Source organism: Lissotriton helveticus, chromosome 4_1, assembly GCF_964261635.1.
Source record: "Lissotriton helveticus chromosome 4_1, aLisHel1.1, whole genome shotgun sequence".
Classification (NCBI taxonomy): Eukaryota; Metazoa; Chordata; class Amphibia; order Caudata; family Salamandridae; genus Lissotriton; species Lissotriton helveticus.
In genome coordinates this window covers 917003214-917025305 of record NC_136063.1, presented here as the reverse complement: position 1 = coordinate 917025305, position 22092 = coordinate 917003214, and the positions used below count along the sequence as shown (strand labels likewise).

The 22092-nt window shown below is 45.8% G+C and overlaps 1 protein-coding gene across 1 annotated transcript; it reads right to left on the bottom strand.

The window, feature by feature from the left end:
- Positions 1 to 551: 551 nt before the first annotated feature.
- LOC144828089 (integrase/recombinase xerD homolog) lies at positions 552 to 1505 on the bottom strand. Its single transcript, XM_078686217.1, has one exon. It carries the CDS (start codon positions 1503 to 1505, stop codon positions 552 to 554), a length of 954 nt encoding a protein of 317 aa, XP_078542343.1.
- Positions 1506 to 22092: the final 20587 nt, after the last annotated feature.

Sequence of the window (22092 nt, the reverse complement as noted above, 5' to 3'; positions counted from 1 at the left end):
ATGTCTGCAGCAGGCTATGTCTGACAACATGTATCCGTGACCCCCTCAACAGTTTTTCTACTTCCCTATTCATTTTCTTCACCGAAGTGTTCATTGCGGGTGATGGAACATCACCCCCCCATACTCTCCGAGTGAGCACCTCCGACCAAATAATTATAGTGCCCGGCAATACCCTCCTGATCCATGTAAGTAGAGAGAACAAGGCTTCCTTGGCTCCCCTCCTGCCCCCAGGGATCATGCTTTCCGCCCCAGTGTGAATAACCAGCACGTCAGGAATGGGCAAACCTTTGTTGAGCGCAGTCTGCAAATGCGCAGAAACATCCTCGGCCCGCTGCCCCTCAATCCCTAACCAATTATGGACAATCCCCAAGGCCCTTTGCATCTTGTCCACCCCGGACTCTCCGAACCATTGCCCTGCTTCGAGTATGACCGAATCTCCACACCAGCATACTTGCGTCCTCTGACTTGCCACCACTGCGTGCGAGGCCCAAAAAAAGAATAGAAAAGAAAGAGGTGCATAAATACCAATCTGCTGCAAATACCGACACTACCTACACCAGCTGTGGTCGCACATAGCGCTCAAAACACGATGAACTCCACCTGCCCATCTTTTTAATTGCGCTCGAGGAGAGTCCCAATTCTGCTGCTGTAGTGGCCGCCCCAATACGGAACGAATGTGATGTGAAATGAGCTACGTCCTCACCCAGCAATTCCAGAGCCCGCTTACATATTCGTGTGAACTGGAATCTTGTCAAAGGTGTACCATCTGCGTGCACCAACAGTCTATCATCATCACATCGTGGCCTGATCTGCAGGAACCTCCCCATCAACATCACCGGGCAGTAACCCGCCCCCTGAACTGCTCTCAGTTGCACCCATACACCTTTCCCCAGCGGGTCTGTTTTTGACCTCCGCACTCTCACCTGCAGTAATTCCGCGGCCACCACCACATCCTCCACGGACATCCCCCCTTGTTTATCCATCTTGGTGCTTGGCACTAGCTCTGATATCCGGAATGCCCCAAAGAATGCTAAAGAATAGGCTAGTCGCAACAATTGCATCTCATAATGCGACCAACACACCTGTGGTAACACCCCCAAAATATCCACCAACCTCTTGGAATCTATCGGTCTCCTGGTATCCTTCACCCTTGGAGCCAGCCGTTCCCAACCTCTCATAGCCCTTCTAACTCTAAGGTCCTTAGTGGGATCCGCTACTCCTTTTATCCCCGCAAAGAAAGCAATTGCCGACAATTGTCTGCGCACCAGAGTCAAGGACCTTCCCTCCTCTCTCTGGCTAACTTTGAACCTGAGAACCCCCAGCGGTGTAAACTCCCCTGCGCCCCCTTGGCTCTGTAAGACTGCCATGTAAACCTGCCAAGCCCTTTCATACCTACTCTTAGTCTTGGGCGCAACAGATGCCGCTATGAGATCTGAAGCAATGGGGCACCAAGCTTCCACAGGCTTTCCGGGAATGCCGTCATCTGACCGTCTGCTTGTGGCCATCGCGCTCTGAATTCTGTCAACTTAAAACGAGACAGCGAGTCAGCCACTGTGTTTACCACAAGTGGCACATGCTTGGCAGTAAAATGCACATTACGCCTGAGGCACCCCCTCACCAACACTTTTAACAAACGGAGTACCCACGGGCATTTTGCACTTTGGTTGTTCACTGCCAGGACCACTGACATACTGTCTGACCAAAACACAATTCGTTTATTTGCCAGCAATGTACCCCATATCTGAAGCGCCACAATAATGGGAAATAGCTCCAGGAATGTAATATTGCGGACCAACCCTCTCCTGAACCAATCCTCCGGCCAATGCTGCATACACCACCTTGTTCCTAGCACTGCCCCAAACCCGACACTGCCCGCTGCATCTGTATAAAGCTCTAATTCTCTATTGTCCTGTGCCGGTTGTTGCCATATCACTGAACCATTGAAGTGCTCCAAGAAATCCCTCCATGTGACCAAATCCTCCTTCACTTCCGCTGTCAGCCTAGTGTGGTGGTGTTTTTCCCTCAAACCTGACATTGCCCTGGCTATATTCCTTGAAAAGACCCTGCCCATCGGTATAACTCGCAGTGCGAAATTAAGTTGACCCACCAACACCTGCAATTGATGCAGTGTAACCTTGCGTGCCCTCAAGCATTGGTCCAGAGACCCTTGGAAAGCCTTAATTTTGTCCTGCGGTAATCTGCACACGCCTTCCACTGTGTCTATCTCTATGCCCAAGAAAGTCAATTGTGTTGCTGGTCCCTCTGCCTTCCCTGCCGCCAACGGCACCCCCAATGCCTCCACCATCCGCTGAAAACCAACCAATGCCTCTTGACAGTCTGACGAGCCTGCTCGCCCCATAAAAAGGAAACCATCCAAGTAATGCACGATCTCTTGCGTGCCCACCGCTTCCTTCACTGTCCATTCCAAAAAACGACTGAACGTTTCAAATATTGCGCATGCAATGGAACAACCCATAGGCATACATAAATCCACAAAGAAATTACCATCAAATGTAAAGCCTAGCAATCTAGTGTCATCTGGTTGCACCGGCAGGAGGCGAAAGGCTGACTCAATATCTGCTTTAGCCATCAGTGCCCCCCCTCCCAATCTCTGCAGTTTCTTAATCGCAGTGTCAAAAGTGGTGTAGCGAACAGTGCACAAATCTGGATCCAGCCCCTCATTGACTGACTTGCCCGATGGACTCGACAAGTTGTGTATGAGACGATATTTCCCCACTTCCTTCTTTTGCACCAGCCCCAATGGTGAACAGACCAGGTCCTGCCTTGGCAATGTCTGGAAAGGACCCGCCACCCTCCCCAACGCAATCTCCTTTTCAATTTTTTCCCAAGTTGCTTCTGGGTTCCTTTTCATTGACAATTGGTTGCGAGGGGGAGCTGCACTTGGCACTGCGGCAGACGGGATGTGAAAACCAGTTTTAAAACCTTCATACAAAAATTGTTCTTCTGCCACCCTCTCATATCTGGCGAGCAGATGTGCTAATACTGGCAGGTGTATGGGAGTAGGCAAGTTCTGATCTTTATTGGGCAGGGCGAGGTTTTGGTTGAGCGGTAGCTGTGGGAGGGCGGTGTTCCTTGGGCTTTCCCCCTTTCTTGAAACACTTAATCTCTGGGTGCCCGAACATCCCACAGAAGGAGCAAATGTGCTTGAACTTACATGCTGTTCCTCTATTACATTCATTCTTGTTGAATTGCCAACATGCTTGCTTCTTGTCCCCGGCTCCCCTGTCTCCCCGAAAGGGATGTGTTGGTTTGCTAACTGGCACCGCCGAATAAAACTCCCCATGCCATATATTAATCTCCCGCTGGTCCCATGCTACTTCAGGCCTCACTGCTTTCATCTGCCTGAACTTTGTATCATATTGCAACCAGGCCGTCCCCTGAAATTCTGAAGCTGCCCCATGAATCAATGACATGTAGCTTATCAATTGAGCTGCCAATGCAGGGAACCGCTCGACCATAATCGCTGCGTAAATAGCAAACCCAGTCACCCAGTTCTTCAGTGACCATTCCACCCAAACCTTCTTTTGTTTCAGTTCCCCATCTTTACCTGACCTGGACTTCCCCGGGACCACACCCGCATTAATCAAATCGAAGACATCCACATATTCCCCTTTAAAGATCTTCTCCCTTGTATCTGCAGGCACATGCCAAGTTATACTTGCTGACGGTGACACTGCCAATGAAGCTGAACCGTATAACACCGGGCTATGTAGTAGAGGAGTGTGCCCCGATGCCACCCCCACCGGGGGGGCGGTGGTGCCACCGCAACTAGCCCTGCCCCCACAGCCCCTGCGTTACTCACTGGGCCCTGAGCTGTGGTAGCCACCACCATTGGCGATTGCAACACTCCCCCCGACTGGACCCACACCTGAGCCACCCCTCCACCTTGTGTCGCCACCACATGGGCCTGTATTGTTTCCACCGGAGTCCGCGATGCCGTATCAGACGCGGCTCCCCCCTCCCCCTGCACCCCCGTATTTGCCTGGCTACCAGCCCCCCCGGCTGACCCTGTCGTCATTACCGCACTCTCTGTAGGCCCCCCCATAAGGGACAACCCGCCTTCTTCTGAGCCTGTTTGCGCGCCCACATCAGTCACCCGCATAATGTCCGTGACCACCAGGGGCTGGCCCACTGCCATCGCCTCGCCTGGAAGGGTCGCTCGCGGTTCCGAGACCCGCTTGGTCTTCTCCTGATGCGAGTCTTTAAAGCGAATAGGCGTCCGCCGTACGCGTTTTGGCAGGGGAGGCTCCTGCTGCCCGCTTGTTCCTGCATCCTGAGATAGAGTCTTCAGGGCCCAATCGATACCTCCTTTTTTTGCGACCTCCCACAATGCCGCCAACGAGCGGAATTCCTCTGTTGATGCTGGGGCCTCCTTGCCCCCCCGTGTCCTTTTGGGCGGCATCCCGTCTACTAAGAAAAAGAAAGCACAATTATTCACTGGTCAAAACTTCCATGCCCCTTCAACAGGCCTCGCACCGGCGCGCCTCTTTTTCCCATGCCGACCCATGCCCCTTTTAACCGTGCACCAGAGATACTTACCGCCCTAGTGCCCCCGTCTACTGGTTAAGTTCCCCAGGGGTATCACGCTCACCCCCCCCAGACCATGACGTAACCTTCCATGCCTATCAATCCCCTTCTGGCATGCCAGCAGATCCAATTTGGTTTCATGCTTGATTGTCTACATGAACACATATCCACCATTGTAGTGTAGCTCCTATTTTCCCAATAGGCTCTGCGCATTGGAATAGTACCTACAGCAGTAAAGGCCTAGGCCAGACGTTAACTAGGTCTACTACTGTCGATACTAGACTTAATTTTTGGGTTTGCCAGCTAAGCTCAGAGTTCGCTAGAAACTTTCTCGAATGTTCAAGGAAGGAATTAACTCCCCTGATTAGACAAGAAGGGATTTAGTTTCTGACAACCATAGAACATGACAACTTTGCTTTCCCCTAATCAAGAGTCAATCTCGAGAGTCGTGTGAGCACAAGGCAATTATTTTACTCAGTCAGTACGTGCATTCTTAGTCTCATCAGAATGTAGAGAAAAGGAAGAGACGGGCGTGTTCAATAAAAAGGTGTTATTTATTGATCAGTCTCTTTTCTCATACATGAGAAATGGATCGATATTATTGCAATACTTATAGTTAAGTAAAGTGCATACATTAAAAGCAATAGTATAAAATAATACTGTAAAAACATTGATATGGTTTCTGAGCCATATGATGTTTAAAATGATTAAAATATATTTACATACACATATACATTTGACTAAACGTGCTCAACTGGTGTTTCTAAATACGCCTACCCCGTGTACCTGACCTAAGTCTAATGCGTGGGCGGGAATAGAAAGTTACAGTTTAAGTTAAGTTTGTTTTTGCTAAGTGAATAACTAAAGAATTCTCTGTGAGGGGTTATTCAGTTCTGTACCTGGAATTTAGGATGAATGAGGAATGGTATCTCTTTCTCTGCTCTCGATATTCCAGGCTGCCTGCGAGGGCTGCCCAGAAACGCCGGTGCTGGGTCTCTCGGCTTGAGATAGCAGCGCGTCTCTCAGCGCGTCAGGAAGGCGGGGCTGCTGCCAGCGGGGTCTGCTTCTGCTCTCGGCTTCGGCAAGTATGGCTGCTCCGTCTTGTCACCACGCGTGTGTTTGCATAGGGCAAGGTCGGCAATATTTATACCTTAAAGGTGCCGAGATTGACGTAAGGATGGACATAGATACGTCAATAAAGATGTCATACGACTTGCTCGTTAGCACATTCTTTACTAAAGTTCTCTGTGAAATCAAAACAATGGCCGCACGGATTATCCAGGTTGTCATAGGTTTGATTTGTTATTAGAACGTCGTATGCCTTATCAGGGGCTGGAGGAATGTCGCTTGTCTAATTAGATCTAAAGCGTTATGACCTAATCAGATAACACGTTCCTGTGCCGTAGTGTGACTGCGTCAGATAACGGTATCTGCATCATGGGGGTTTTCTTGCCTCATGGGCTGACTGTTAGTTAACTTGATAGTTAGTTTAACCAGAATAGGGTCAGGAATAGGGGGACTGATTCAGAACCTATAGAAATACACGACACCCACTCCACGCTAACTATGGTCATATCTACTAATCTATGCATAGTATAACATAGTACAACATACTATAGAGTATAGTGTATACCTTACCACCCCAAAATACATAAATGCATTTCGAAATTTTCAAATATACAGAAAAATTGCAGTCATATATATTGTATGCACTTAAGCTATGAATTAAATGCAAAAGTAAACACGCATTTTTATGCATTATTGCTTATTGGTATATGAGAAATACACATGAAATGGCTCTTAATATGGCTATACAGAAAGGAAGTTCGAGACCATTTCATCACATAATAAAATATCCGTGAACATACCAGCGAGCAGCTAAAGTCTATAAAGTATCTAAAAATAGAAATTTTAGTTCTCTAGGAATAGTTTCTTACTTTAAGCAGAAGATCAGTGTCCCGCGAAAAAATATGTAGAAAAATATTTTAAGGGGCTTGCTGAAAAATATTGCTGTCCGTGAGCTGGAGTGAAATTGTTCATGTGACTTTATTTTTAAAGTTGAAGGCCGAATTCAGGGAACGCCGTGTGCGAGTTTACTCAAAAGTCTCTATTTCTGTTCTGGAGAGAACATCATATCATTCAGGCTTTCGAAAAAACTGTCAACAGCTTCATGGGAAAGTTCCACTAAGTCGGAAATAGGGGTAACCATGCATTCGTGCGCATGATTGTCTGCATTGACATTCTGATTCGCATTGCTGACAGAAGGTCGTACCTGTTCGATGCTGCTTTCATCTTGAACTTCACTACTCTTCAATCGTAGTGGTGAAGATTCCAGGGATGCCGTCATCAGGATAGGCAGCCTTTGAGGGCAGCACAAAGCGTGAACCTTGGTAGGAACCAACAGTGTATCTGCATCCACTGGCGCATCCGATTGTAGCGTCAGACAGGTGTCTAACACGCATTCTTCTCCGCATAGCAGACACCTTAGTACAGGTAAAACACACCTTTGCCACATTGGTCGAAATGATAGAAACCAAGTCATGTTCAGGTCTCTAAGCCGGGAGAGTCCCAGGATTTTTGATATCCGGTCCCGGTATCCAATGGCTAGGATCGTATCTTCCATTGTCGCGAGAGTTTGATCTGTGACATGGGTTGCCATAACGAAAAATAAGGACTAAGAATAGGATTCCTGCAATTAGTCCCAGGATCAGGGGAAGTCCGCCAAAAATTGAATGGACGAAATCTGGAAAAATACCCAGTATGGCTTTGAATGGTGTTAATGCCATCGAAAATACTGTCTTAAATACCTTTGAGACCCCAGTGGTATCAGAAATATTTAAGATTTCGCTTAGGATTTCCGCGAAATGTACGGGGGAATTTGTTGATAATAATGTATGTATCTCTGCAGTCGTCCTTGCGACTTGTAGATCATACGTTTCTTTTGATGACGTGAGCCTTGTAGGCGTCTGAAGAAGCACTGTTTTCATTCTGCTTAAAGTATCTATTCGAATAGAAGTAATTTTCAAACTGGGCCATGCCCTTGCCTCCCTGTCTGGAAAGGAGCTGGGGAACAAAGAACGTCCACAGCACTTGACCTTCGCCGTTGTAGTTACTAGATAAGGAGTCCCGGGCATAAGACTGCAACATCTGCGGTCTACAATAAGAATGTAACTCCCATTATAGAGTCTTTGAAAGAATGGTTCTATTTCAGTTGCAGGTGCGCCTTGCTGGTGACATGAAAGGTTGTATGAATTCCCTTCACAGGCACCATGCAAACTAATCCCGTTACACAGAAGCGTGCCGCTTAGTGACATAGCACAATCGTTGCCACTAAGAAACACTTTCTGTCCTTTATTACTGACACATGCATGTGAATAGGGCAGGTTCCAAGTTGTTTTAAGGTACCCCTTTCCCAATTTCTCGTACATGCCAGCCTGTATATATTTTTGGCAGTATTGAAACCTGAAGGTTGAGATTGGAATATTTATTATTCCATGGATTATCCATTCACTGACAGGTCGTTCTGACATTGTCAATGGTAGTCTTTCTAGTTTTTCAATGCTCAAGATTGTATAATCAGCACCCTTTTGCGCCATACCGATTTGTCTATCAGTAAGGTTAAAGATTTGGAATAGTGACGTTGTGTTGATTAAACGCCAAGGCACATAGCCTGAACGCAGATTTTGTAACGTCAAGCCAAGCTGTACAATGGAACGCAATTGTGACTGACCATGTTGTAATAACAGTAAGTCTTGCGATAATATATCGATTGCTGAAGACACAATGCTGTCCAATGAAAAAATTCTGGAGGACAGAGTCATTAACCCATTGTCCACTATAGAAAGTGATTTTTCCAAATTGATACGGTCAATTTCCCGTATTCTTTCTGCTGTTTCAATTTGAGTTACCTTCCAGGCCTCATTGTATGCTGCATATACAGAGGCTGCTATGAAACGCTTTTGACGCTGTTGGCGTGGTCCCATTATGAAATCACGCAAGTCAGCACCATCAGTAAGTAAAGTTAGGTGTTGCTTAATTTCAGGCAGTGTGGAAGTTTGTAGCCATTGAAGGCATAATTTGCCCACACTGTAGGTTGTTATTATCCCTGGGTGATGTCTTTGGGGATATCTAGGATCTGGCCTGGTCATTTTGAAACCCTGTGTTTTATTCAGGAATCTATCTTGACAGTTATTTGTATCTGTGGGCCAGATCAACCATTGTTTCCAATCAGGATGTGTTCTGTTTTGGTTTAATATATGGTTTACGTCTATCTCTTCATCTGTATCAGAGCGATTGCTAAACATTGTTGGCTTTGGAATAGACGGATTATTTAAATCTTTGATTTTGGCTAAGCCAAGACAGGTGGTTTGTTGAACAGTGTCATTTAAAAATATCATTTGTTCTGGGATCATGCAGGCTCTAAACAAAGCTTCTAAACCCTGTACTTGCCATTCTTTTGTACCCCAAACACTTTTCAAATCAACATTATTGTCCCAATAATCAAATCCAAAAGTATTCATTTTTTCAAAGAATGAATCTGAATATATCAATTTTGTGTTGGTTATCATGGTTTTCATTCCTGTCTTGTTTGACAATTTAAAATAAAATGTTTCAGCATTACTTATGTTAAAACCTGAAAAATATGAATATTTGTCATAAACGGTTCTAGAGCTCCCTTTTGGAGGTGTAGCACAATGTTCCCATTGATTATAATTTAAAACATTTCTAGGTTGTGCAGATTTATGCAAAAATTGGTTACCATAATGGTTATAGCAATACATACTATCATAATTTGTAGAACCTTGCAAATAATCATGTTTTGTAAATTTAGCAGACATTACTAAGTCAGACATCATGTTGTTAATGCTTTCGAAGTCCCAATCATCAGCAAAAGAGTTTGGTTTTGCAAAATCACTCAAGGAGATCTTGATTTGGTGTGGATATTTCAGGATCTCGACCGGACCATAAATTTCATAGTCAGTGTTGTCCCAGGCTACCCCACCAGGTATTGGATTGGCTGTGAAGTTGGCTGAAGAAAGTTCTGAAGAAAGTTCTCTTTTCTCGACGTGTGAAGATGTGTGTGGTTCGAGGATCAAGTTGATGTTCTGACTTGCTGTGTCCATTTTAGCATATTTTCCCTCAATGAAGCGTCCCAAAGTAAATACCATGATGAGCCAAAGTATGAGGATAAATGCACCAAAACCCACCCAAAATTCAATCCATGGAGAAACCAGATATGTTTCTTTCAGTTGTTTCAAAAGTTCCTTAGCTTTGTCTTTAAAGGATTTTGATGATGGCTGTGTCTTTGATTCACTGAGGCTTTCAGAGGAATCATCGAAGTTGATGAAGTACCCGGATGCAGTTCTGTCAATTGTTCCAATTGCTTCAGGATTTTTGTTTCTTGCATTGTCACTCGGCACTTCATTGTAGATTGGTGTGTCTCTGCTAAATGTTTTTATTTGGGTTTTCAGAGGTCTTAGTTCTATTGCACTGTTGCATAGTCCTTGTTGTTCTTCTGTAGGCGATTCGAAAGTGATGAGCCTCTTTGTTAGGACCTCTGTACTGGTAGCAAACCTTGGTGTTCTGCTACTTATTGGGAGTCCACTTGGCCTACCGTTTGTTATCGGCCACATGTTGTGGTTTTACCAGGTCGATGGATACAACTCGGTTCTCCTTTTTTCCAGCAAGTGGCGGTAGTACAACTGATCTTGTCCCGTTGACAGACAAGACAGGAACTGCTTTTCTGTAAGAAGGCCCAAATTCCTTCTTTACCGCGATCTTCTCCCTGACTAGATCCCCGACTTTTGGAATCCAGACAGGTCTTGCTGGGACAGGTGGTGATTCTTCAGTGGTAGTTGGCTGTTGTTTCAACTGTATGTTGCTCAGGTCTTTTCTTGTTTTGTTTAAGTCCTGCAAAATAGCCAAACGGTCTTTGACATCAAAGGTTTTTTCTATTACCACTGAAGTCTGACTATCAAGGTCAGAGATCAACATCCTAGTTCCGAATAATAATTCGTACGGACTGAATCCCTTCAGAGAATTTCTTGGCAAGTTATTTAGACTACGTTGGACACTTATTAGATGTTTGACCCACCCAGCTCCCAAACTTAATATCCTTTCTATTATAGATTGCTTTCTGCCTTGGTTTTTTCTTTACACCATCCCGTACCCTCAGGAAGGAAGTGAGAAGATTCCCGCTGGGCTGTGCTCATTTGGCCATGTTTCCCCCCAGGCTGGATTGCCTGAGTGAAAACAATGGTCGAACGTAGCATGCTCTTAGCGTATATGCCATTTAGACTCGCAAATCTTTGTATAACAGTCCGGACGTCAGCCGAGTGCTGAGGATCTACATTATAAGTGGAAACTAGCCTGTATATGTTAATCGCAAGCCATTCTTTTTACTGGTGATGTTATCTGCAGTCAGATTCCACCGTATTTTATTTTTTCTCTCCCCACTGCGATTTCTGTTGCAGTTTGGGCAGTTTTTTACAAACATGGTATGATGTAGGCTCATGCCTGGCCACCAGTACCGTGATTGTAAATCTTCCAGAGAATCTTTTAGTTTGAGGTGTCCAAGACCCTCACCCATATGTGCGTCTGCGATTAACAAGCTTCTCCTGTCCATGTTTGGAATCACTCTATCCCCCACTCCAGGGATTCGAGCAAAAGGGACGGAGTTTGCATCGATTATGTATGTATAATTGAGTGGATAGTTGATCGGTAACGCTGAGCAGTCGCCTTTTGATGACGTTTTCACCGCCAGCAATGTTTCACCGTCAATGTATTTTAATGTACGCTTTTTTCGAACTACGGGAGCCGATTTAGTGGCTGCCGCTGCGGCTGTTTCAGCCAATGAATTCCCTACAACGTGAACGCCATCACGTTGATGACTCAGTGAGTGAGTCACGTGAGTCTTTGGTAGTTCTTTTTGTAAAAGAGCTATTTGTTCCCAGAGCAGTCTCTGCTTTATTGGTGCATCTGTGTCATCTTTGTAACCGTTCTGAATCCATGTCTGCAAATCGCTGTTATATGATTTGACGCAGTAATATGAATCTGACACTATAAGTGTCGGGAATTCGCGATCCGCATTATCTAGCGCCATTTTCAATGCGATTATTTCAGTTTGTTGTTCTGAATTAGTTTCTACTGAGTGTGATTTTGTTAATAGAGGTTTTAATATACCTCCGCGCCACACTTCTTTTGTAATCTCACATGTGGGGTTGTATGCTTGTTCTCCCCAAACGGAGGGTTGAGCATGTCCGTCTGTATAGATTACACAGGCGTAATGTCGTAGAGGCAGAATGTCGATTGGCAGAGGATGCGTCTTTTCATATGTTAGATAGATTTTTTTTTTTTTTAAATTGTCAACCATGCTATGCTTGATAATTCATATCCTACGTACACGACTGTCAGATGGGCAATTCTGGATTTTTTAAAGTTGAATTTGTAACCCTCTGCAGCGAACCCAAGAATTATGGTGTTCACTCTTTTCAAGTGAGTCTCCAAGTCATCATCTGTTAAGTAAATGTCATCGACATAAGATAATGCTTCATCATCATATAGTTGTAGTAATTCTGTTACACTCGCTGAGAATACCCCCGGGCTGTTCTTGTACCCCTGGGCTAACCGACAGAATTGTTTTTGAGTGCCATTTACTGAGAATGCAGTTAAATATCTGCTCTCCGGTGCTATGTTTTGACAAAAGAATCCATTGGAGATGTCCAGGGTTGTTTTGTATTTTTTGCGCACTATGTTATTCATTAGTGCAGCACTGTGTGAGTTTTGCACTGCAAAGGTTTTGCAACATGTGTTAAGGTGTCGGTAATCCAAAACTAGACAATATGAATTGTCTGGTTTGGAGACCGGAAACAAAGGATTGTTCATTTGTGAGGTGCAAGTTTCAATCACCCCCTGGTATTCTAGCTGATCTAGTATTTCATTTACCTGTTTTTTAGCTTCTTGCTTAATTGGGTACTGCCTTTGTGCAGTAGGTTGTGATTTTAACTGGATTTTGTGAGGAGGAGAATCCTCATCCCATCCTACATGATTTTTATATAAAGCAGGTGCTAAGGCCACTGCCCACTTTCTAGCAAGTGTATATTTTTTATGAATCGGGATCTGATTCGAGAAGGCAGGCATAATTACTTCTTCGCCATGAGGGCACTCCCTGACAAACTCTGGTGGCCAGTCTTTTTCAGCTAGAAGGATGTCATAGCCTTTGGAGAGGTTATCCCAAAATAGTCCCCTTATTTTCCTAGTCTTATCTCCCTCTATGCGTAATGTTATCTCGTATATCTTGTGGGGCTTGCTAACTCTGGTGTCTGCAGTTTCCACTTGAAGGTATTCATTCGTGTCCACTGTCTCCAGATGATTCATAAGGACTTTGCGAGCTATGCTCACCTCTGCTGCGCTGTCTAGCATTGTCTGAGCCCACTCTCCGTTTTTCAGTTGTGTCCTCAGTATTCTCGGCATTGTTAACTACCTTGATACTGGCTACCTTCTTTTTTGGAAATTGTAATTTCTTTTTTAGTTGAGCAGGTTCCTTGTCTTTGGACTTGGCGTGCTCTTCTCTTTGTTCTGATCGTCCTCTTCTTTCTGATTTCTGCGAGGAATTCTGAAAAGATTGAGAGGGACGTGTATCAATGTCTTGATATCTATCAGGTTTTTTAATATTATCCCTATTTCTAAGGTTATATCTATTCCCCGAGGGGTCACTCTGCGGTGACCTCTGTCTTTGGTTTGGAGATTTCTCTCTTCGCCTAGGAGACCTTCCTCGGGACTGGAATTTCTTTTCTTTAGGATTGGATTGTTTGTTTCCATCCCAGTTCTTTTTTGGTGAATTATTATTATTAAAAAATATTTTTTCTGGACTTGTAGTCAGTTGCGGTTTTACTGGTATTCCACCTAGACTATCTCTGCCTAGTTCTTCATAGGATTTTTCTATGATTCTGGCAATTTCAGCTGCTTGGTCTGCTATATCTGTCTCTTTTAACCTCTGGCGGATCGCCACGTTTGCTGCTTCACCTTTTATGTTGGCTAGTAATATAGCCGAGACCTGCTTGAAGTCTTTCAGTAACTTCATACCAAGAGTTAAAGCAGGTTCCGGACCGTATTCATCTTGAATTTGTTTTAGCACATCTGGTATTACCGAAATGGATGGAACACCGTGCGTTTTTGTATAGATGGAAGCAAAGACTGTACCCCAAGTGTCACAGTCCTCAATGTGTGGTGCGATTCCCATTGGGAGACATATAGTCAGAATCCTGTGTTTTTCCAGCGGGGTGGTGTCAGGAAACACCGCCTCTATATGGGTTATTTTCTGTGCCAACCAGAATGGTATTTGTTCCCGTTTAGCTGGAACTTTACCTAGGCAGGATTGGATGCTCTGTGGTGTGATTTTATTTGTGTTCCCCTGGTGAGGGGTCAGCTGTGGAAGTTTAATCGCTGGCTGAATTGTTGAAGTCCGCATTACATACTGAACTAATTGTCTATGAATTTTTAGTAGTTGTTTTAGCTGTATTAACAGCTCTGCTGCAGGCATTCTATCGATGTCTGGATGTGGTGTGTATCCGGCTAAGACCGGCCACGTTGCTCCTGGTCTTCCTAAAGGACCGAGCCTTGTAATGTGATTGTTATGTATTAGGGCGCCATCAAATAAGAGCAAATGCTCTTGGAATTTGAGTGGTACTTCCATCTCCTCGAAATGAGCGTATGTTTCAGGAGGTTCCTCTACTTTGTAATAGTGGAAGTACTTTGTTACAGCATTAGCTGCTGGAAAATGTATCCATGAATAGTATACCTCTGTCTGCCGATATTCGTGTGCCTCAATTACGAATATGACTGTGCCACCTCTAGGTGTCAGTCCATTTTCTATAAGTTTTAAGGTTATAGATCTCCTTTTAATGACCGGAATGAGTGTTATATTCGGGTCTGCTGCTTGCATGGTAGCATCAGCATCTGCGAGTTCAGTAGCTAATCTAACTGCCTCTCTTTCTTCATCACTGTCTCCCATTTTACAGACAGGATGGTATTATGTCTATTTGCAGATCAGGTTTCTTTATGGAACAAAGATTAGATGCACAATATTTTGGAACTGTTTATCCTTCAACGTTGACTTGACCAAGAACCATACATAGGAGTTCCCTCCTGCGAGGTTTTGGAGGATATAACCTTTCACCCACTCCAGACGTCTTTGGAGTATTTGGGAAAAGGGGTCTGAGTGAGAAAGCACGACTGAGTTACTCTAAATGTCTTACGTTAGTTTTATCGCCCTTTCCAAACGCGTTGGGCGCCATGTAGTGTAGCTCCTATTTTCCCAATAGGCTCTGCGCATTGGAATAGTACCTACAGCAGTAAAGGCCTAGTCCAGACGTTAACTAGGTCTACTACTGTCGATACTAGACTTAATTTTTGGGTTTGCCAGCTAAGCTCAGAGTTCGCTAGAAACTTTCTCGAATGTTCAAGGAAGGAATTAACTCCCCTGATTAGACAAGAAGGGATTTAGTTTCTGACAACCATAGAACATGACAACTTTGCTCTCCCCTAATCAAGAGTCAATCTCGAGAGTCGTGTGAGCACAAGGCAATTATTTTACTCAGTCAGTACGTGCATTCTTAGTCTCATCAGAATGTAGAGAAAAGGAAGAGACGGGCGTGTTCAATAAAAAGGTGTTATTTATTGATCAGTCTCTTTTCTCATACATGAGAAATGGATCGATATTATTGCAATACTTATAGTTAAGTAAAGTGCATACATTAAAAGCAATAGTATAAAATAATACTGTAAAAACATTGATATGGTTTCTGAGCCATATGATGTTTAAAATGATTAAAATATATTTACATACACATATACATTTGACTAAACGTGCTCAACTGGTGTTTCTAAATACGCCTACCCCGTGTACCTGACCTAAGTCTAATGCGTGGGCGGGAATAGAAAGTTACAGTTTAAGTTAAGTTTGTTTTTGCCAAGTGAATAACTAAAGAATTCTCTGTGAGGGGTTATTCAGTTCTGTACCTGGAATTTAGGATGAATGAGGAATGGTATCTCTTTCTCTGCTCTCGATATTCCAGGCTGCCTGCGAGGGCTGCCCAGAAACGCCGGTGCTGGGTCTCTCGGCTTGAGATAGCAGCGCGTCTCTCAGCGCGTCAGGAAGGCGGGGCTGCTGCCAGCGGGGTCTGCTTCTGCTCTCGGCTTCGGCAAGTATGGCTGCTCCGTCTTTTCACCACGCGTGTGTTTGCATAGGGCAAGGTCGGCAATATTTATACCTTAAAGGTGCCGAGATTGACGTAAGGATGGACATAGATACGTCAATAAAGATGTCATACGACTTGCTCGTTAGCACATTCTTTACTAAAGTTCTCTGTGAAATCAAAACAATGGCCGCACGGATTATCCAGGTTGTCATAGGTTTGATTTGTTATGAGAACGTCGTATGCCTTATCAGGGGCTGGAGGAATGTCGCTTGTCTAATTAGATCTAAAGCGTTATGACCTAATCAGATAACACGTTCCTGTGCCGTAGTGTGACTGCGTCAGATAACGGTATCTGCATCATGGGGGTTTTCTTGCCTCATGGGCTGACTGTTAGTTAACTTGATAGTTAGTTTAACCAGAATAGGGTCAGGAATAGGGGGACTGATTCAGAACCTATAGAAATACACGACACCATTGTCGCGCTCCTTCCTTAATTTATGCCCACATTATGCCCCCACTATTATTAACATAATTCGTTGTCATAAAGCGTCTTTTTGTTAATTGAATTCCATGTTGACTCACTAGCGGCATTATGCAGTAAATCTACCTATTGTCACTTTTGGCTCATGCAACTTAACGTTTTCTTTTTACCCTATTTATTCCTCTTTAATCATTACTGTGCCATATGTGAAGCGCTCTGACACTTTCCGGTAAAATCGGCGCTATATAAATCGCATGCAGAGCCACCTTTGTGCAACCCACCGCGCTTCCTACGCTGTGGCTATTGTGACACACTCTGACACCTGTGGGTAAAGTCCGCACTCTATAGAATAGAATTAAGTGCCACTGCTGTGCCCGAGCCCCGCTTCTCTTGCTGTGCCTATTCTGAGGCGTTCTGACACATTTGGACAAATTGAAATTGACGGCAGTCACTCCGCACGACCGGCCCCGCCTCCACAGCTGTGCCTATTGTAACGCGCTCAGACACCTTTGAGTTACGTCCGCGCTATAAAACATAAAGGACGGCGCCTCCTCAGTGTCCGGGCCCACAGCTGTACCTATCGTTAAAGCGCTCTGACACCATTCCGCTATACGGCCATAAAACAGCGCCACCGCTGTGCAACCGGGCCGAATCGAAGACAACTACCACCCCCCACATACACAGAGACGGGCACACGCGCTCCAACATCTTTGGTTCGCGCTCTGACACCTCCGTAACCTCTGCGCTACAAACTCGGATACACCGCCACCTGTGTGCAATCGGGCCGCGCTTCCCTGTATTAGATTAAACAAATAACCCGCCTCACCCATTCACACATTTTTTTATTACATTAGTGGCCGGCCTCGAACCCTGCTCTTTTCTGCCCGAAGACCGGAGACTCTCTTTGTATGCCAGACGGCCACCAGCATCTATTTTGCTATTCTAGCATGTATTTTGCTCACTTTTAATGTTCTCATGTATCAGTTCTGTTCCTTTGTGAAGCGCTCTGACACCTTCTAAAGTCCGCGCTATATAAAAATGCATAAATTAATAAATAAATAAATATAAACACCACTCCCCACATCTAAGCAACGAGCTGCGCCCCCATGTCCGCACTGTTGCTGCCCTGCTATGTTTGCCACGCTATGGCCTCTCACCTTCGGATTGCACCAGCGCCGCCGGGCCTGTCCTTTCGCTGCACAGCAACTGTTGCTCCGGCTAGCCTCCCTGTGCTGAAGGCGAGAGACAAAGAGGGCTACTCCCTGGGGCACTGCATATTTAATACTTTGGGGAGGGGAGGGCTCCCAGACGCCCACCTGGCATCTCACATTACTGTGAGACCCTCCCCATGACAGTAGCCTGGAGAATCGAAACTCTCCGTAGTAGCCTGGAGAATCGAAACTCTCCTGCCAGGCACGGAATCCCACTAAAGGCCCCCCTCCCCTAGCCGCGGGGGTGGCCTCTCATACTCTGCATTAAAGGGGTGTTCAACTTTGTGCTGCTGTGGGTGTTCCTACGCAACAACCATGGATTCTGACACACTCCCAAACTGCACTAAATTGATTCCAGACCAGAAGTTGATGATCTCTGCAATCTATTAATGAATGAATTTCCTCATAGGACATCCAATATTAATTGAGGTGATCCTTAAATATATGCCACTGTCAACCCTGACAGTATGAAGAAAGGAAAAGCAGCACCAGGCTGTTTCTCCCTCGGGCATGGCCTGCATCCGCATTTTTTCAGAGGCTAAAGGTAGATGTACTGGGGTATGTTCATCGAGCTGGGCTGCGGAACCTAGCTCAAGTCAGAACATCTCTGCAAACTGTAACGAGTAATGCAATAATTCGGTATTTATAACTCTGGTTTGCTAGATAGCAGTTTCTCAGAAATGCCCGGCGGAAGTAGGTCACGGCGTAGCTCAGTATCACTCTGCAGAGTCAGCAGCAAGTAACATCTGTGTACATACAAATCTCTAAACAATATTTTAAGGAACTTTTTAAAACAGCAGTTGATGAATGAGATCAGGCGTGAGTACCAGGAGGTCGTTGAATGCTCGTCAGAGACGCCATAGTTGTCGAATCCCATTCCATAAGGTGCGTGAATGATTTCTTGGAGGATTTCTGAAGCAATTTCAAAATGTTTGTCTCTGTGATTTATTTAAGTTATCATTACAGTTTCTTTAATGAAGTACCACTTTTTTCGCAAGATATCAATAAAATAAAATGAGTTCCCTGTTCTTTAGATAGTCGAGAAATGCTTAATTTCAGTGTCCTTTGATTCCTTGTACAACCAGTCGCATGCAGCAGAATTGATTGAGTTCAGCCGCCACTTTTGACTAGATTGTTAGAGAATTATTCCTGGTGGACCAGACAGAGCACGCTTCAATCAGTCTGCCCTCTGACTTGACAATTACCTTCTTAACATGGCGGCCACAATGACCCTTGAAAGGTTGATCAAGGTGAGATGCTCACTTCAATACTCATTTTCATGAACTCCATGTGAGCTTATCCCGCCGAGGGCTGATGTTTTTACTATGTTGCTGCTAGAAGCTCATCTGAGGGCTACGTTTTTATATGCTGTTCTTCCTGTTCAAACAACAAAGTTAGACTGCCATGTGGGTTATTGAATCTATGGGGCATTTTTACAAGTGCCTTGTGCAACCAGAGTTTTCATTTTTTTGATGCTCTAGTGGCGCATTGTGCTGGCCCATATTTATATGGCCATGCAAAGCCACCCTGCATGGCTTTTCATGGGCTTGTAAGTATGGCCCCCTTTTTAGTGGGGATATCTCGTGCCATTTGCTCACCACCCTTTGCTCACCCTGCCCCAGTAAAACACTTACAAGTGACTGTTGTCCACTGCGTAGCTTTATTATTATTCCAAAACACCATTTCACTTGTGGGTAAAACCTCCCACGTTGACCTTTTATTAAATTGACCTTTTATTAAATTCACACATAAATGATGCGCTCCATACATATGCGCCACAGGTTAAACATGTATTTACAATTCAGCATCTCTAGAGGCGTGTTGTACCAGCAGGACACAACACCACCCCCTTTCCAAGCACCAGCTACTAGGGTAGGGCCAGAGAGTCCAGGACCACCAGCAGGACGGCCCCCTCTCCCGCCAGCCCAGAGCCGCCATAACTGCCTCCCCTGCTTCAGGGGCATCCATTTTCCGGCCAAAAAGAGTCCCCCGGCCTTTTCTCTTATCCGGGACCCCGCCACTCACTATTGAACTTAGGGATGGGTGTGTGGGCAACTGTTGCTCTGGCTAGCCTCCCTGTGCTGAAGGCGAGAGACAAAGAGGGCTACTCCCTGGGGCACTGCATATTTAATACCTTGGGGAGGGGAGGGCTCCCAGACGCCCACCTGGCATCTCACATTACTATGAGACCCTCCCCATGACAGTAGCCTGGAGAATCGAAACTCTCCGTAGTAGCCTGGAGAATCGAAACTCTCCTGCCAGGCACAGAATACCACTAAAGGCCCCCCTCCCCTAGCCGCGGGGGTGGCCTCTCATAGTGGGGATATCTCGTGCCATTTGCTCACCACCCTTTGCTCACCCGACCCCAGTAAAACACTTAAAAGTGACTGTTGTCCACTGCGTAGCTTTATTATTATTCCAAAACACCATTTCACTTGTGGGTAAAACCTCCCACGTTGACCTTTTATTAAATTGACCTTTTATTAAATTCACACATAAATGATGTGCTCCATACATATGCGCCACAGGTTAAACATGTATTTACAATTCAGCATCTCTAGAGGCGTGTTGTACCAGCAGGACACAACACCACCCCCTTTCCAAGCACCAGCTACTAGGGTAGGGCCAGAGAATCCAGGACCATCAGCAGGACGGCCCCCTCTCCCGCCAGCCCAGAGCCGCCATTACTGCCTCCCCTGCTTCAGGGGCATCCATTTTCCGGCCAAAAAGAGTCCCCCGGCCTTTTCTCTTATCCGGGACCCCGCCACAGGGCAAGAAGCCCCTCTGGCGCTCTTGCCCTCCCCCCACACTAATGCTCTGTTACTCTTCCAAGGTGTAAGGCAATGGCCCCCAGAATAGTTTGCACAAACACTTCCAACCCTGCCTTGGACAGGCGTGTCCCCACTGTCCGGTACTTATCTGAGGTCAATGTCTGCAGCAGGCTATGTCTGACAACATGTATCCGTGACCCCCTCAACAGTTTTTCTACTTCCCTATTCATTTTCTTCACCGAAGTGTTCATTGCGGGTGATGGAACATCACCCCCCCATACTCTCCGAGTGAGCACCTCCGACCAAATAATTATAGTGCCCGGCAATACCCTCCTGATCCATGTAAGTAGAGAGAACAAGGCTTCCTTGGCTCCCCTCCTGCCCCCAGGGATCATGCTTTCCGCCCCAGTGTGAATAACCAGCACGTCAGGAATGGGCAAACCTTTGTTGAGCGCAGTCTGCAAATGCGCAGAAACATCCTCGGCCCGCTGCCCCTCAATCCCTAACCAATTATGGACAATCCCCAAGGCCCTTTGCATCTTGTCCACCCCGGACTCTCCGAACCATTGCCCTGCTTCGAGTATGACCGAATCTCCACACCAGCATACTTGCGTCCTCTGACTTGCCACCACTGCGTGCGAGGCCCAAAAAAAGAATAGAAAAGAAAGAGGTGCATAAATACCAATCTGCTGCAAATACCGACACTACCTACACCAGCTGTGGTCGCACATAGCGCTCAAAACACGATGAACTCCACCTGCCCATCTTTTTAATTGCGCTCGAGGAGAGTCCCAATTCTGCTGCTGTAGTGGCCGCCCCAATACGGAACGAATGTGATGTGAAATGAGCTACGTCCTCACCCAGCAATTCCAGAGTCCGCTTACATATTCGTGTGAACTGGAATCTTGTCAAAGGTGTACCATCTGCGTGCACCAACAGTCTATCATCATCACATCGTGGCCTGATCTGCAGGAACCTCCCCATCAACATCACCGGGCAGTAACCCGCCCCCTGAACTGCTCTCAGTTGCACCCATACACCTTTCCCCAGCGGGTCTGTTTTTGACCTCCGCACTCTCACCTGCAGTAATTCCGCGGCCACCACCACATCCTCCACGGACATCCCCCCTTGTTTATCCATCTTGGAGCTTGGCACTAGCTCTGATATCCGGAATGCCCCAAAGAATGCTAAAGAATAGGCTAGTCGCAACAATTGCATCTCATAATGCGACCAACACACCTGTGGTAACACCCCCAAAATATCCACCAACCTCTTGGAATCTATCGGTCTCCTGGTATCCTTCACCCTTGGAGCCAGCCGTTCCCAACCTCTCATAGCCCTTCTAACTCTAAGGTCCTTAGTGGGATCCGCTACTCCTTTTATCCCCGCAAAGAAAGCAATTGCCGACAATTGTCTGCGCACCAGAGTCAAGGACCTTCCCTCCTCTCTCTGGCTAACTATGAACCTGAGAACCCCCAGCGGTGTAAACTCCCCTGCGCCCCCTTGGCTCTGTAAGACTGCCATGTAAACCTGCCAAGCCCTTTCATACCTACTCTTAGTCTTGGGCGCAACCGATGCCGCTATGAGATCTGAAGCAATGGGGCACCAAGCTTCCACAGGCTTTCCGGGAATGCCGTCATCTGACCGTCTGCTTGTGGCGCTCTGAATTCTGTCAACTTAAAACGAGACAGCGAGTCAGCCACTGTGTTTACCACAAGTGGCACATGCTTGGCAGTAAAATGCACATTACGCCTGAGGCACCCCCGCACCAACACTTTTAACAAACGGAGTACCCACGGGCATTTTGCCCTTTGGTTGTTCACCGCCAGGACCACTGACATACTGTCTGACCAAAACACAATTTGTTTATTTGCCAGCAATAT